Consider the following 18,204-nt stretch of genomic DNA (forward strand, 5'->3'; position numbering starts at 1 on the left):
CATGTCTGCTGCACAGGGACATGTCTCTCTGAAGCTCCTTTTATTCCAGAGCTTCATTACAGCCCCAGCAGTGATGGCGCCTCGAGGCCTGTGATTGCTAATGATGGCTGTCAGCTCGGCATCAGGATGCAGCGACGAGACAGACAGACGAACCCCAGAGGGCTCTGAACCCCTGAGGGCTCTGAACCCCTGAGGGCTCTGAACCCCTGAGGGCTCTGAACCCCTGAGGGCTCTGCAGGAGCATCGGCAGCTTGTCAGTGAAACATCCAGTTATCCCGTGTTCATGAGCTGTGTGTCTCAAGATGTCTCAGGATGGCTGCTCTGGCTCCCTACCAGCCGGAGAGGAGGCGAGGAGGCGAGGAGGCGAGGAGCGATGCAGGAGGAGTTTACTGATTGCATTGCTGGTTTAGTGCTCAAGGAAAACAACTTATAGAAACTCTGCTTTTGCTTTCTAACTCATTTGGGTTCATCCTCATTATTATTATTATTATTATTATTATTATTATTATTATTATTATTATTATTATTATTATTATTATATTGCCAAGCCAAAAGGTCATTTCTGTTTTCCTGATCGTTTCCACTCTGCAGCTGTTCAGGCTGCAGGATGTTCACTCTGTTGCGGACCCTTCAGCCAACATGAGCTTGTTCACTTCAAGAAGACTTTCTACAAGCTCAGAGCTTGAAAGAGTTTAGATCAATGTGACCACATCAACCTGCTGTGGCAGCAGCAGCATTGTCTTCATGCATCAGTCACTTCAGCTGATCCGTGGGCCAAAGGTCCACACAGAAACCTCATGCAGCTGTGGAGGTACAGAGCACCCAGCGGGGCTCCTTGGGGTCCGCCACATGTCCGAGGCTGGACCAGTGAGCAGCATGCGATGCCCGCGGTGTCAAACGCAGCTCTTCATATCACAGTGTGACACGGAGCGCCTGCCGGGACGTTGCCACGCATCCTGCTGACTCGGTGATGCTCGTTGGCTCCGTCTGAAGGAGAGAGCCGGGGAATGTGAAGGGAGGTGTTTCCATGGGGATGAGGACACAAACAGCTCTGGGCGTGTGGGCAGTGAGCTCTGAGCTGCTTTTCTTCTCTGTGTCACATCCTCGGCCTCCTGGCACCAGACTCATTACTCACCTGTTGGCTCGGTGCTCAGAGGTCCGGCGGGTCGCTTCCTCTTCCTCTGGTTCAGACCAGGTGATGTGAGCTCAGGCTGACAGTGAGTCTATCCTGATGAGTCGTGTTGCTGCTGCACGGCGCCCTGCATTGCAACAGCAGCGTCCTGTTTTCACGCTCTGCAGCCGTTTGGGTTCCAGAAGCGGCCGCAGTGAGAATCCCACCAGGGCTGCTTCATGAGCGAGAAGCGCCTCGCTGCGTCTTTCCTCCTCATACGACGGTGAAGTGGAGCGAGGGCAACAGCACCGAGACGCCGAGGACGCGCAGCGTTAACGCGCCTGTGTGCATTTAATGCTTCAGCAGCTTCTCAGGATGAACCCACCAGCTGCCCAGAGACCAGCTGGGTTCTGATCACGGTGCTGAGCCGATACGCAAAACATACAAAAGTACAGAACGGTGATCGACGACATTCATTTATGAAAGGCTTTTGAAAATGTCTTTTCTGAATTGGCTCAAAGTCTCCGCTCAGCTTCCAGAGTTACCTCATAGAGCATCCAAGTGATGGTAGAAGTGGTTATGGGTAGCATGAATATATTATAGATTATGTTTTTATGGTCTTCCTGAACCGTGTTTGCAGTAAACCGTGAGTAACAGGGTTATTTAAAGGCAGGACTTCCTGTTTAAGCTCCTCCTTCCACCTCTCTGGATGCACAGCAGTGAATAATACAATACTTCAACACGAGCTGCTCATGAAATATTCAACAGTCTTCTGGGTAACGTCGTCTGCTTCAAGACATCCTCCTCCTCTGCATTTGGACTGTAAATGATCTGAATTAGAGATGACCTCGGTGACGCCTCTTCAGCGTCTGAGCTGTCCCAGTTGTGTACATATTTCATCATTATATTGTGTTATTGTTACACTAGGTCTAGGTGACGTTTAATAAGCCACAATCGATGTAAGTAAGGACTTCCTTCTCTCAACCTTTTCCATCTGTCAACCTGTTTTAAGGGTTTTGTTAGTTTAGTCTTAAGCACAGAAACACACGTCGTTCTGACTGAGTTAGAATACTTCACTGAACTCTGAACACAGCTACTGTGTGTGTGTGTGTATGTATGTATATATATATATATATATATATATATATATATATATATATATATATATATATATATATATATATATATATATATATATATATATATTCATATTCATATTCGTTGGAGCAGAAGCACCGCTGGTCTTTGGCTCATGTCTTGGTGCGTAACACAAGAACATCGTCACGTTGCAAGTCTTCTCAGTAGGACGTTGGGCACATGTTGCGAGGTGGTGGTGAAGGTGTCTGGTGGTGGACATGTGGAGGCTCCAGCTATGTAACGGATGGTAACATGTTGTGTTTTGTCTCCACAGACCACCAGAAGCTGGAGCGAGAGGCCAGGATCTGCCGCCTGCTCAAGCATCCCAACATCGGTGACTAGTCCTCCATTATGAACCTCACAGCTGTGATGCCACGAGGAGTTGTGCTTCATATAGAGCCGTGTGCTTCTAAACATACACAGCTTAGCCCGGGAGATGTTTCAGATGCACAGAACATCTATTAAATATTGATGCTCTGCACTGGAGTCATCTTCATCCCTTAGTGCTCATGAAACATCCTGTCAGCCAGGAAGCCACAGCGTACCCTCCTGCAGTGACAGGTGGAGCAGTGAACAACTCCTCCACCTGTCACTGCAGGAGTGAACAACTCCTGCAGTGACAGGTGGAGCAGTGAACAACTCCTGCAGTGACAGGTGGAGCAGTGAACAACTCCTCCACCTGTCACTGCAGGAGTGAACAACTCCTGCAGTGACAGGTGGAGCAGTGAACAACTCCTCCACCTGTCACTGCAGGAGTGAACAACTCCTGCAGTGACAGGTGGAGCAGTGAACAACTCCTGCAGTGACAGGTGGAGCAGTGAACAACTCCTCCACCTGTCACTGCAGGAGTGAACAACTCCTGCAGTGACAGGTGGAGCAGTGAACAACTCCTCCACCTGTCACTGCAGGAGTGAACAACTCCTGCAGTGACAGGTGGAGCAGTGAACAACTCCTCCACCTGTCACTGCAGGAGTGAACAACTCCTCCACCTGTCACTGCAGGAGTGAACAACTCCTGCAGTGACAGGTGGAGCAGTGAACAACTCCTGCAGTGACAGGTGGAGCAGTGAACAACTCCTCCACCTGTCACTGCAGGAGTGAACAACTCCTGCAGTGACAGGTGGAGCAGTGAACAACTCCTGCAGTGACAGGTGGAGCAGTGAACAACTCCTCCACCTGTCACTGCAGGAGTGAACAACTCCTGCAGTGACAGGTGGAGCAGTGAACAACTCCTGCAGTGACAGGTGGAGCAGTGAACAACTCCTGCAGTGACAGGTGGAGCAGTGAACAACTCCTCCACCTGTCACTGCAGGAGTGAACAACTCCTGCAGTGACAGGTGGAGGAGTGAATAACTCCTGCAGTGACAGGTGGAGGAGTGAATAACTCCTGCAGTGACAGGTGGAGGAGTGAATAACTCATGTAGTGACAGGTGGAGGAGTGAATAACTCCTGCAGTGACAGGTGGAGCAGTGAATAACTCCTGCAGTGACAGGTGGAGGAGTGAATAACTCCTGCAGTGACAGGTGGAGGAGTGAATAACTCATGTAGTGACAGGTGGAGGAGTGAATAACTCCTGCAGTGACAGGTGGAGCAGTGAATAACTCCTGCAGTGACAGGTGGAGCAGTGAATAACTCCTGCAGTGACAGGTGGAGCAGTGAATAACTCCTGCAGTGACAGGTGGAGCAGTGAATAACTCCTGCAGTGACAGGTGGAGCAGTGAATAACTACTGCAGTGACAGGTGGAGCAGTGAACAGTGAATAACTCTGCCTCCTCCCTCACAGTGCGGCTCCATGACAGCATCTCAGAAGAAGGATTCCACTATCTGGTGTTTGACTTGTGAGTTACTCGTCTCCTCTCGTCGGTCCACACTAAACATTCACATCTCAGGAGAGCTGACAGCTGTCAATCACATGTCCTGTTGCCACGGCACCGTGGGAGATGAGGCGCAGCTCACCTCCTGCGTTTGTTTTGGCATCTCCCCTTTGCTCCTTCTGCTCCATCACCCCACACACACACACACACACACACACACACACACACACACACACACACACACACACACCCTATAGGATGGTATACTCCAGTTTAATCTCAGGAATGCAGAAGGTAGATAACGTTGTTCTCTCATATCTTTTTATCATTATATTATGATGCATGTCTGCTATTGAGAGCGCTTTAAATACCAAATGAAAATACATTAAAGTCCACTGTAGTAAAATTGTCTGGATGTCCTACAGTAAATAAGTCACTGTACCCAAACCGTCATGTGGCCAGATGACGTCTGGAAGAGTCATTTCTCTGCTCACTTTACTGTAAAGATGCATTTAGAATACTGCGTTGGTTATTTGAGACCAAGCCAACATGTCAGTGACAGAGTCAAGTTAAAACATGACCTGCTGCTTGGTTTCAATTTCAAGTTCAGTTTATTTTGTATAGCCCAAAATCACAAATACAAGATTTGCCTCAGAGGGCTTTACAATCTGTACACATGACATCCCTGTCCCAGAACCATCGGATCAGGAAAAACTCCCCAAATAAAGATAGTAAAAACCCTTTAACAGGGAAAAAAGGGAAGAAACCTCCATAGAGCAACAGAGGAGGATCCCTCTCCCAGGATGGACAGAAGCAATAGATGTCATGTGATCAGAATGAACACATTTCCTCCTCAATGTGTTGGTATGAAGCAGAAAATGTGAGTTTTCTGCCTCGTTGCCTCCAGCATGAAGCGTCACAGAGTAAATAACTTCAGAATGAAACGTATTATTGGTATGTTGGTATTTAATGAAGTCTGCAGGTCCTGCCTGTTTTATTTAATAAATCACCCTCTATTACTCCCACATGTGTGTTATTATAAGTGTCATTGCAGCAGTCGGTTGGTTTCCTCCCCTTCTCTCTCCATGCTCACCATCTCCTCCGTCCTCATGTGTACGGTCAGCAGAGAGGAAGTGGCTAGCTTCACATGCTAGCTTCACATGTAAACACCATGCTAGCTTCACATGGCTTCACATGTGTACACCATGCTAGCTTCACATGTGTGCACCATGCTAGCTTCACATGTATACACCATGCTAGCTTCACATGTATACACCATGCTAGCTTCACATGTATACACCATGCTAGCTTCACATGCTAGCTTCACATGTATACACCATGCTAGCTTCACATGTATACACCGTGCTAGCGTTACATGTATACACCGTGCTAGCTTCACATGTATACACCGTGCTAGCGTTACATGTATACACCGTGCTAGCTTTACATGTATACACCGTGCTAGCTTTACATGTATACACCATGCTAGCTTCACATGTATACACCGTGCTAGCTTCACATGTATACACCGTGCTAGCTTTACATGTATACACCGTGCTAGCTTTACATGTATACACCGTGCTAGCTTCACATGTATACACTGTGCTAGCTTCACATGTATACACCATGCTAGCTTTACATGTATACACCATGCTAGCTTCACATGTATACACCGTGCTAGCTTCACATGTATACACCATGCTAGCTTCACATGTATACACTGTGCTAGCTTCACATGTATACACCATGCTAGCTTTACATATATACACCATGCTAGCTTCACATGTATACACCGTGCTAGCTTCACATGTATACACCGTGCTAGCTTCACATGTATACACCGTGCTAGCTTTACATATATACACCATGCTAGCTTCACATGTATACACCGTGCTAGCTTCACATGTATACACCGTGCTAGCTTCACATCTATACACCATGCTAGCTTCACATGTGTACACCATGCTAGCTTCACAGCATGGTGTGTACATGTGCATCTGGTGGGATGTAATCAGAATACAGGGGCATCATCCCATACATGTCCAATACAACTGTACTTGCATTCGTTTCAGTGGTTGGAGCACTTTGAGCCTCCTGAGCCGCTGACTCCTCCCACCAGGTTCGTCTGTGCTCACGCTTGTGATTGGTTTAAAGCGACACAAAGCAGAGTCATCATGGTGTGTGGAGCGCAACACTGTGGAGACAGATGCTAACTATGACATCATCAGCAATATGTATTTGGCTCTTAGCCATAACCTCGTGGAAACACATGGAAGCTTCTTCCAGTTGAAAGGACAATGTCCACATGCCGTGTGCTCATATCTGATGAAAGTTATTATTGCAGCCATTTCACCATGCAGGCAAAAAAACATCCTTCCTTTGACCCAGTTGGTAAGAAGAAAAGAAGTCAGCATTACGAGCCTCTTCCCTCTCCAGATGCAGAGAGCAACATCTGTGATTTTACACTCCACCTCTTTCTCACGCTCGTATTACTTCCCATCTCTGTCTCTCCTCCAGAGTCACCGGCGGGGAGTTGTTTGAGGACATCGTGGCCAGAGAGTACTACAGCGAAGCCGACGCCAGGTCAGTGCAGCTGTGTTGTGTCTGAAGTCACTCTGAGGCCTTCAGTCTGCTTCGGCATCAAAGGCACATTCAAGCAGACTATAGCACACAACAATACCACGAGGTTGCATATTAGCTGCTTTTATGTGAATGACTCCGTCATACAGGCCTCTCCATCTTGCAGAGGACGAGTGTCTCCTGCTGTTTCCTTTGATATGCCTTTTACTGCCAAAAGCTTTGGTCTTTTGATTGTGGATCTACTTTCCCCAAGTTCACCTTTTAAAATCCACTCAAAAGAAGAACCAACCCTCTGGAGCTGTTTCTATTCTATATCTCTATATACGTAACTCTGATTGTTCATTCAGGAAGACAAAGAGCTCTGTGTGGGTCTGTTCTGTTTCTGAGTGGATTTCATTGATTTTCAAGAGCTTTACAGAAGAAAGACATTATGCATGTGTACTTCTCTTGTCTATTGAAACTGCTTAAAGAAACTGTTCAGCGATGCCTTTTCCTCCCAAAAGTGATGCGTGAAGACAATGTGGTTAGCCTAGCTTAGCATAAAGACTGGAGCACGGGGAAGCTGATCACTGATGAACTTGTTTACAACTTTGTTAATGGACAGATTAAACTAAGAGCTGTCGTTGTGCTGCTAGCAGCTCGGTGCAGCATCACAGACGGGTTGCCAGGTTTGGGACGATTGTTCCTACACGAGTGAACACGATTGACATGGTACTGCGCTGCATCGTGCCGCACTGTGGCTTGTTGAGAAGTAGATTCAGCATTGTAATCTCCAGGCGAGCTGTTCCCCGCTTGCTCCCAGTCTTTATGCTAAGCTACGCTAACATCATCTTGACTCGATATTCAACTTGATATGAATCTTGGCACTCCCGAAGAAAACGTCAATCATTGTATTTCGCAGATTGAACTCTTCCTTTAAATCTTCCCTTTGTCGATCAGGTGTTGTTGTTGTTGTTGTTGTGTTGGGTGTGTGTTCTGTCAGCCTGTTGCTGTTGCTTTCCTGACATTGACCTGTTCTCCTCTCCTCTCTTGTGGCCCGGTCTCTTTCTCCTCCACAGTCACTGCATTCAGCAGATTCTAGAAAGTGTAAATCACTGCCACGATAATGTAATAGTGCACAGAGACCTGAAGGTTAGTGCCGGGGGCGGAGCCCCGCCTCCTCACCGCCCGACCAATCCAACGCCCAACCCTCACCGCCTCCCACCCACACCCTCCTCCACCAGTCACCACACAGCGCCACCAGAGCCCTGCTGCAGGGCATTGTGGGCCAGGGGCCTTAAACGCTCTGCTGCAGGGCATTGTGGGCCAGGGGCCTTAAACGCTCTGCTGCAGGGCATTGTGGGCCGGGTGTCTTTAACCTCGTGCTGCAGTGCATTGTGGGCCGGGGGCCTTTAACGCTCTGCTGCAGTGCATTGTGGGCCGGGGGCCTTTAACCTCGTGCTGCAGTGCATTGTGGGCCGGGGGCCTTTAACGCTCTGCTGCAGTGCATTGTGGGCCGGGTGGCTGGAGAGGAGGCGGGAGGCGGTGTAGTATCTGAGGGTGGGGTAGAGCACAAAGTGCATGTAGCAGCTGTCCAACACCGTGCTCTGACACAGCACTGAGAGGCCGTCACCTGAGGAGGAGGAGGAAGAGGAAGAGGAAGAAGAGGAGGAGCAGCAATGTGTGGCATGGACACCTGTATAAATGAAAAGTCCTGCTCAGGACGGTCCAGAGCAGCACTCCCTCTTCAGACAGTCAGGACGGTCCAGTCAGAGAACCGGACGCCACGACAAACAGTGAAGAGAAAGAGAAGAGTTGTTCTCTGTTGAGGAAACATCTGTCTCAGGTCCAGCAGAGCTCTCACTGCAGCAACACACTCAGCACAAGCAGCTCTGCTCGCTCCCAACAACACAACATCACTACAACACGTCACTACAACACAACATCACTACAACATCACTACAACACAACACTACAACACGTCACTACAACACAACATCACTACAACATCACTACAACACAACACTACAACACGTCACTACAACACGTCACTACAACACGTCACTACAACACGTCACTACAACACAACATCACTACAACACAACATCACTACAACACAACATCACTACAACACAACATCACTACAACACAACATCACTACAACACAACATCACTACAACACAACATCACTACAACACAACATCACTACAACACAACATCACTACAACACATCACTACAACACGTCACTACAACACATCACTACAACACAACATCACTACAACACGTCACTACAACACATCACTACAACACATCACTACAACACAACACTACAACACAACACTACAACACGTCACTACAACACGTCACTACAACACATCACTACAACACATCACTACAACACATCACTACAACACAACACTACAACACATCACTACAACACAACACTACAACACAACACTACAACACAACACTACAACACATCACTACAACACAACACTACAACACATCACTACAACACGTCACTACAACACGTCACTACAACACATCACTACAACACAACACTACAACACATCACTACAACACAACACTACAACACGTCACTACAACACGTCACTACAACACGTCACTACAACACGTCACTACAACACGTCACTACAACACGTCACTACAACACATCACTACAACACATCACTACAACACAACACTACAACACAACACTACAACACATCACTACAACACATCACTACAACACGTCACTACAACACGTCACTACAACACGTCACTACAACACGTCACTACAACACGTCACTACAACACAACATCACTACAACACAACATCACTACAACACAACACTACAACACGTCACTACAACACAACATCACTACAACACAACACTACAACACAACATCACTGCTGTCCTGTATAAAGTGTCTCTGGTCTCATGCAGACATTCAACGCCCTCCAACACTCTTCTTGTATGAATATTCATGAATAGATCACATTTTGCATCTGTTTCTCGTAGTGTAATGATAATAATGGTCAGACTGCAGAGTCCCAGCGCTCCTCAGCTCCTCACTGAGCTCCTCAGCTCCTCACTCAGCTCCTCAGCTCCTCACTCAGCTCCTCAGCTCCTCACTCAGCTCCTCAGCTCCTCACTCAGCTCCTCAGCTCCTCACTCAGCTCCTCAGCTCCTTCCTCAGCTCCTTCCTCAGCTCCTCGGCCTCCAGCCGGCTAACACTCTTCTGTTTGGGACTCGGGGCGCGAGCTGGCCGTGTTGTCACAGTTGTAGATAATCACAAAAGTCCCATCTTTGTCGGTGACCGTGGCAACACGGGTGCACATGTTGAGCAAAGGGCCGCCCGGCGCCCCGGTGGCTGCTGGGACGGCCGCACATCTCTCTGCTAACAAGGCCAGCGGCTCCCCGAGTGTCACAGCCAGCTCACGGCGTCACTAACACTTGGCCCCCTGGTGTTTGCATGCAGTCATTGCATTCAGCAGATCCTAGAGGCCGTGCTCCACTGCCACCAGATGGGCGTGGTCCACCGAGACCTCAAGGTAAGTCTCTCACCTGAAGAGCTTCTCCTTTGGTCCCACACTACATGCTCCCTCCAGCTCGACTTCTTCTTTCACACACTGATGCGGCTCTACTGAAATGTTGCTCCGTGACTTCACAACTCACCTGGAGATGTGATGTCATATCGTCCATGACACCATAACCTCCACTGAGCTCGCCGCTGTACGACGGCTGCAAGCAGCAGGTTGTTCACTGAGCTGCTTCTAGAAATATCCTCAGATTGAGTTGAGCCTAAACACATCAGGCAAATGTTATGCATATTTATGAGAATAGAGCATATGTTGTGCGTCTGTGTTTTGATGTTCAGAGTTTTATAAAAAGGAGAAAATGTAAAAACGCACAAAGAAAAAGACAACAATGGCTCCTTGAACCTGTTTAGTGAGTCCCCTGAACATGAACATTGAGTTTATAGGGACTTTGCTGCATGTAGTTATATTTAAACTAGAGATATATATTCTGATCTATAAAAGAACTAGTTGCTCATTCTGGGCGACTTTAAGTTGTTTTTTTGGAAAAGTATTTCATACGACAGCTCGGAGCAGATTGCTCACGGCGCTGCTCTGTGTTGAGTTTGTTGAAGTGTGTTTTATGAAAGCTCGCAGCTCATTGGTCGTTGTATTCATCACGCAGCAGTGAACCCTCAGGAGATCTGCAGCTCGCTGTGTTTCAAGTTGTTCGGTGTTAAATGACTGTGTAAATGCATGAATAGAAGTTGAGCTAAGTTCTTCCAATCAGTACTAGTGATTGAAATGCAACTTGCAGTGTGTGGTTTGTTGCATTAGCAGAGCGACGTGTCCCATGGAGGATGACGCTCAGGATGAAGGAGTCGGTTATGTTTGCTACTCAAACACCATCTTCTATCCCACCGGGTCGCAGAACTATTTGTTACTGAAGGAAACAGAATCTGGTGTTCTGGGTCCATGAGGCAGTCTGGATGTGTTGAGGGGGCATCAGTGCCGTCATGTCTCTGCTCCTGCAGCTCTGGTTTTAACCAAATGAAGCAGGTGTGTCTGAGAGTTGCTTGCTATGCAGCAATAATCAGCTCTGGTTTTGCATTCGCTGACTGTCCTCTCCGCGCTCTGATTGGCTGTTGCCAGGCAGCCGCTCCGGCTCGTTGCAGAAACACAAAGCCAATACAAATACAAGCAAAACCAGGAGAGCAGTGCATCATGGGAAACACGGGCCCATTGTATGAGCATGTGTGTTCTTTTGTGATGAGGAAGTAACGTGTGGTCTGAAGTTCTTGTGAAGCTCGTGTGAGCGTCTGGATGAGATGATGTCATCCATTCCATTTTGGTGGATCCTGGTGTGTGCGTGTGCGTGTGTGTGTGCGTGTGCGTGTGTGTGCGTGTGTGTGTGTGTGTGCGTGTGTGTGTGTGTCTTTAACGGCCTCCTTTACCTGCTCTGACAGCTCTGTGGTCTCTGGACCAACTGTCAAACCCAACAATGAACTTATTATGTAACTGGGTATAGCTTCCCTTTTATTGTTATTACACTACATGTTATTACACTACGTGTTATTATATTACACTGTTATTACACTACATGTGATTACACTATATGTTATTCCACTACAGTCATGTTGTTGCACCACATGTTGCTCATATCCATGTTCATGCTCATGTCCATGTTCATGTTCATGTTCATCTTCATGCTCATGTCCATGCTCATGTTCATCTTCATGTTCATGTCCATGCTCATGTCCATGCTCATGCTCATGTTCATCTTCATGCTCATGTCCATGCTCATCTTCATGTTCATGTTCATCTTCATGTTCATGCTCATGTTCATGCTCATGTTCATCTTCATGCTCATGTTCATCTTCATGTTCATGTTCATCTTCATGTTCATGTTCATGCTCATGTTCATGCTCATGTTCATCTTCATGCTCATGTCCATGTTCATGTCCATGCTAATGTTCATGCTCATGTTCATGCTAATGTCCATGTTCATGCTCATGTTCATGCTAATGTTCATGCTCATGTTCATGCTCATGTCCATGTTCATGTTCATGCTAATGTCCATGTTCACGCTCATGTTCATGCTCATGTTCACGCTCATGTTCATGCTCATGTTCATGCTCATGTTCATGCTCATGTTCATGCTCATGTTCATCTTCATGCTCATGTCCATGTTCATGTCCATGCTAATGTTCATGCTCATGTTCATGCTAATGTCCATGTTCATGCTCATGTTCATGCTAATGTTCATGCTCATGTTCATGCTCATGTCCATGTTCATGTTCATGCTAATGTCCATGTTCATGCTCATGTCCATGTTCATGTTCATGCTCATGTTCATGCTCATGTTCATCTTCATGCTCATGTCCATGTTCATGTCCATGCTAATGTTCATGCTCATGTTCATGCTAATGTCCATGTTCATGCTCATGTTCATGCTAATGTTCATGCTCATGCTCATGTTCATGCTCATGTCCATGTTCATGTTCATGCTAATGTCCATGTTCATGCTCATGTTCATGCTCATGTTCATGCTCATGTTCATGCTCATGTCCATGCTCATGTCCATGCTCATGTCCATGCTCATGTCCATGCTCATGTCCATGCTCATGTTCATGCTCATGTCCATGCTCATGTCCATGCTCATGTCCATGCTCATGTCCATGCTCATGTCCATGCTCATGTCCATGCTCATGTTCATGCTAATGTTCATGCTAATGTTCATGCTAATGTTCATGCTAATGTTCATGCTAATGTTCATGCTCATGTTCATGCTCATGTTCATGCTCATGTTCATGCTCATGTTCATGCTCATGTTCATGCTCATGTTCATGCTCATGTTCATGCTCATGTTCATGCTCATGTCCATGCTCATGTCCATGCTCATGTCCATGCTCATGTCCATGCTCATGTCCATGCTCATGTTCATGCTAATGTTCATGCTCATGTCCATGGTCATGTTCATGCTCATGTCCATGCTCATGCTCATGCTCATGCTCATGCTCATGCTCATGTCCATGCTCATGTTCATGCTAATGTTCATGCTAATGTTCATGCTCATGCTCATGCTCATGCTCATGTCCATGCTCATGTCCATGCTCATGTCCATGCTCATGTTCATGCTCATGTCCATGCTCATGTTCATGCTCATGTTCATGCTCATGCTCATGTTCATGCTCATGTTCATGCTAATGTCCATGTTCATGCTCATGTTCATCTTCATGCTCATGTTCATGTTCAGTGACTGTTTGTGTGGAGGCTGAACGTCTGCTTCAGCCTCCAGCTCTCCGTCCTGCTGTGAAGCCTCCGTCCTTCATGTCTCTGTGATCGCTCCCAGCCTTCCTGCTGCTTGAACTGTGAGCTGGCTGTTGCAGGCTGTACCTCAGTCCTGATGATTTCGTTCTCCAGTCATACCTCTGTGTTGGTGCATGGTGCTGAAGGCCGTGTTCTTTGTCTCTTCACTTCAAGCCAGAGAACTTACTGTTAGCCAGCAAGTTGAAGGGCGCGGCGGTCAAACTGGCAGACTTTGGCCTGGCCATCGAGGTGCAGGGAGACCAGCAGGCGTGGTTCGGTGAGTGCACCTTTCTAATCAGGTTGTCATGAATGGACCCTCGGTGGCTTTCTGTGGGAGTGTTAACTTCTATTTATGGCATAAATAATGTAATAATATGATCAATGCATGTGAATGTCTGAGGTAATGCACAGAGGACAGATACGCTTCAGTTAGACTCACAGAGCCCATGAAAGAAAATGGAACAATTCAGAATTCTGTCCTAGTTTTCTATTTCCTTAAATGGAAAAATCCAATGAACGTCTTCAAGTATTCTATTCTACCAATGCCACCAGTGAACCTATCTGAAGGGACTAGGTGAGCCACTGCTCTCGGCTCTTATATTGCACATATCTCAGACCTATTTCTTCTCCATATTCCCTGTAGAGCAGATACATAATTGGACTATTTCCCCAGCTGCAGCCTCCATCTGGAAGCCGTTCCTTTTGTCTTCTGACTTCAGTCCTCTGCATATCTTTAAGGCTCTTTAGTTTCAACACAAACTACACAACACAAAGGATTTCCTTGTTGACCGCTGATCCTCAGCTCCTGTGAGATGTTTTGTTTTTAGAAGAGTCCTCGAACCTTCTGATGGACTTCAACATGCTGCAGTTTAAGAATTACCAGTCAGGCTAAAGGAATGAATTAGTGAGTCATTATCAAAGTAGTTCTTACAATTTGTTGTATTGTGTGTGTGTGTGTGTGTGTGTGTGTGTGTGTGTGTGTGTGTGTGTGTGTGTGTTGCAGGTTTTGCTGGTACACCGGGGTACTTGTCTCCAGAGGTGCTGAGGAAAGATCCCTACGGCAAGCCGGTAGACATGTGGGCCTGCGGTAAGAGTTGCTGGTTGTACTCAGACACCACGGCAGGAAACACATCCAGAGTTTGAACGGTTTAAGGATCCTAGACGTAGGAGAAGTGGCCTCGACGCCCGTCACACACACACTTCTGATGACCCTGAGCTGTCAAACAAGACATGAAACATGAAACGATGAGAACAGGAGGAACACCACTATGAGAACACACTAAATACAGACGTGTGTTTCCAACAGAGAAAAGACACTAAACACACAAACTACAATGTTTCCTTTAAGTCCCTCGAGTTTCACACCTGTGACAATGACATCGTTCACATCGTGGTGCATTACCACCAGTTGTAGGTTCTCAGAGAGCTATTCATGATCGTGTGTGTGTGTGTGTGTGTGTGTGTGTGTGTGTAGGTGTGATCCTCTACATCCTCCTGGTTGGATACCCTCCATTCTGGGATGAGGACCAGCACAGACTCTACCAGCAGATCAAAGCTGGGGCGTATGATGTGAGTTGTGCCCTCAGAGCAATGCATAACCTCACGTTGTTGTTACCTGAACGACCTTTCAGGTGAGAGACCCTGAGACGAATTCACCTGCTCAGAGGTTTCGTCCACAGAGACACAAAACAATGTTTTTACATTTAGCTGTTAACACTTCAAGAAAAGTAGCAATGTGCCAACAAAAGAGGAAGACGCCAGCGACCCAGCAACGTATGCATATCGCTGGCTGCGTATGAAATGAGCATGTCTATGATGTCATATCTATGATGTCATGTTCCTGCAACAGTTCCCTTCTCCTGAGTGGGACACAGTGACTCCAGAAGCTAAAGACCTGATCAACAAGATGCTCACCATCAACCCAGCCAAGAGAGTGACGGCCACGGATGCACTCAAACACCCCTGGATCTGCGTATGTGTCTCACACACTCACTCACACACACACACACACACACACACACACACACACACACACACACACACACACACACACACACACACACACACACTCTCTGTGGAGGAATAACTGCTGCCTGTGTCCACAGCAACGCTCCACTGTGGCCTCCATGATGCACCGACAGGAGACGGTGGAGTGCCTGAAGAAGTTCAACGCCAGGAGGAAACTCAAGGTGAGTTCCTCATGAGGCAGAACATCCACGCTGAAGAAAAGACCCAATCTCTCAGCGTCCACGTTAAAGGCGCTGGTCTCTTCAGGTCCTGCTGTCAGAATGGACCAGTAACCTTTAGCGTGCGTCCTCTCTCCTTGTCTCTCTCCTTAGGGTGCCATCTTGACGACCATGCTGGCCACTCGCAACTTCTCAGGTAGGACTGGACATGAACACTGCTGTCTCCTTTCTGAGTGCTGCTGCATCCTGTGCTTTGGTCCCTGCTGACGCTGAACTCTGGATGTGTGGCTGCTGTGGTTTGAGTCTCCAGCTCTCAAGAGACTGAAAGATGGAGGAGTCCCATCTTCAGATGTTCAGACTGAGTGGAGCACTTGTGCTGTTTCTCTCCAGGACCAATGAGTCCAGAGCACATTGTTTCCTGCAGCCATGTTGTTTCTGTTGGTTGTGAGCTTGTTGGTATGACGAGGTGCGCGTGGTGTTAACTTTCCTCTGTTCTTCCTGCTCCCTGTGCTTCCTCATGAGGTAAGAGCTCTTCTTCACGTGAGCTGCTGCTTCTTTACAGGCGTAAAGTTTCAGCTGCTACTCGTGCAACTACACTTCAACATGTGGGTTTCTTCAGTATTACTGATAGAATGTATACAAAACTAATGTCAATGGATTACATTAAAATATCAATCAAAACAACTGAGATCATTTAGTTTGAGCTGTACCGACTGAACATTACAGTATATTAGCTTTTTTCTTTTTAAATGTTCCAACAATATGAATAAACACCTCTACTATCTGAATAAACACCTCTACTATCTGAATAAACACCTCTACTATCTGAATAAACACCTCTACTATCTGAATAAACACCTCTACTATCTGAATAAACACCTCTACTATCTGAATAAACACCTCTACTATCTGAATAAACACCTCTACTATCTGAATAAACACCTCTACTATCTGAATAAACACCTCTACTATCTGAATAAACACCTCTACTATCTGAATAAACACCTCTACTATCTGAATAAACACCTCTACTATCTGAATAAACACCTCTACTATCTTATAGATCTCCTGCCACCTCTCATCATGTGTGTGTCTCTCAGTGATTTGCATGGAACCTGAACATCCTGTGTAACTCTTCATGAGATGTTTCTCCATCATGTTCTTGTGGAGTGAAAATGAAGCTGAACGCTTTAGATGTAATTACAACTTCCAGACTAACGATGCACCAAGTTTCACTTCATCTTCTGACTTCATTTGCATTTTCACTTCTGCTTTCAATCTGTGTGTGTGTGTGTGTGTGTGTGTGTGTGTGTGTGTGTGTGTGTGTGTGTGTGTGTGTGTGTGTGTGTGTGTGTGTGTGTGTGTGTGTGTGTGTGTGTGTGTGTGTGTGTCTGGACACTGACTTCCTTGGTATCTTCTTCTCAACAGTAGCCAAGAGCCTCCTGAACAAGAAAGCAGACGGAGTCAAAGTAAGTTCCTCCATCTCTCTGCTGTGTTTCATTCCTCCAACAACACCAGCAGGTTGTTGTGTCGCATTGAGTCTATGAACTCTGGTAAACATTCATCTAACCCTGATGTCCTGATGCCCTGATGCCTCACATCAATGATCCCTCTGCATCAACAATCTGTCAGAGAACGAACATCTGCTGCCTGAGCTGAGGAAGCTGTTAGAGACAATAACTGATTATTAAAAGATGAGTCTTTGTCCATTCAGCTGCCGTGTGTGTGTGTGTGTGTGTGTGTGTGTGTGTGTGTGTGTGTGTGTGTGTGTGTGTGGCATGAGGTGTTTTCCTGTTAACCTCGTGCTCCGTAGTGATGTTTTGTTAAAGGTTTAATACAAAGAGACAGAATCAGTTTTATTTGTGCTGCTTAAAGTTAAAATATAACAATAATCTGGTGGTTCTAGATAATCTACTAAATGTGGACAATTTGCATTCCTCTCATCCTCATTAGTACACGAGCTTGAGATGTTTTTCCATGAGTTAAAGTCCTTTAACGTCCTGATGAAAGTGGTGCTGATGCAGAGCGACGCCACCAAGAGAAACTCTGTGTTCAGGGCCGAGGAACACAACGTCTCAGAATCATCACTATTATTGTTATTATCACAATACCATCAGAACAGCAAAGATCTTCACCTGCATGTGGTTTCAATCATTCTTGTTTGGACGTGTTGTGTGTGGGTATTGATCAGCTGATGTGATGTCATATGAGCCTCTACTGCGCTGACTGCAGAGCAAAGCTTCATCTTCTATCTTGTTCTATATGCTGTGGCTGCTCGTGCTGAAGAGGAAGGCGGACGCTGACGGACATGTGAGGGTAGGCCTGAACCTGCTGCTCGTTAGCCCTCTGGGTAGCTAGCTAGGTAGCAGTAGGAAGTGCTTGTGTTTCAAACCCTAAAGCTGCTGGAGGCCCAGGAGCAGACGGGACAGAGAGGACCAAATGCTGACGTCACTTCAGAGAGCCCGTCTACTGGTTCTGGAGTTATGATTGAAGTAGACATCTTTGGACAGAGAACAGTACCTGACAGCCTGCAGCTACCAGCTGCTTCCTCTGCGGGTCAAGAAGCCT

At 46.7% G+C, this 18,204-nt stretch overlaps 1 protein-coding gene across 16 annotated transcripts in view; it reads left to right on the forward strand.

Moving 5' to 3' along the window:
• The window catches only part of camk2d1 (calcium/calmodulin-dependent protein kinase (CaM kinase) II delta 1), a 45,305-nt gene that overhangs the window by 14,174 nt on the left and 12,927 nt on the right, over positions 1–18,204 (forward strand). For 4 of the 16 annotated variants that reach the window (XM_068599659.1, XM_068599645.1, XM_068599652.1 and 1 more), the window contains exons 3-13: positions 2,523–2,582; positions 4,031–4,085; positions 6,579–6,644; positions 10,105–10,177; positions 13,625–13,727; positions 14,454–14,537; positions 14,925–15,019; positions 15,300–15,422; positions 15,556–15,639; positions 15,790–15,832; positions 17,065–17,105. In XM_068599659.1, the coding sequence (XP_068455760.1) occupies positions 2,523–2,582; positions 4,031–4,085; positions 6,579–6,644; positions 10,105–10,177; positions 13,625–13,727; positions 14,454–14,537; positions 14,925–15,019; positions 15,300–15,422; positions 15,556–15,639; positions 15,790–15,832; positions 17,065–17,105 (827 nt within the window). Of the gene's footprint in view, positions 1–2,522; positions 2,583–4,030; positions 4,086–6,578; positions 6,645–7,699; positions 7,773–10,104; positions 10,178–13,624; positions 13,728–14,453; positions 14,538–14,924; positions 15,020–15,299; positions 15,423–15,555; positions 15,640–15,789; positions 15,833–17,064; positions 17,106–18,204 lie in introns of all 16 variants that reach the window. The other 12 variants (XM_068599648.1, XM_068599654.1, XM_068599647.1 and 9 more) reach the window with 3 other exon arrangements.

This window comes from Clinocottus analis, unplaced genomic scaffold (assembly GCF_023055335.1).
Source record: "Clinocottus analis isolate CAN_PGR_092001 unplaced genomic scaffold, fCliAna1.0.p SCAF_49, whole genome shotgun sequence".
Classification (NCBI taxonomy): Eukaryota; Metazoa; Chordata; class Actinopteri; order Perciformes; family Cottidae; genus Clinocottus; species Clinocottus analis.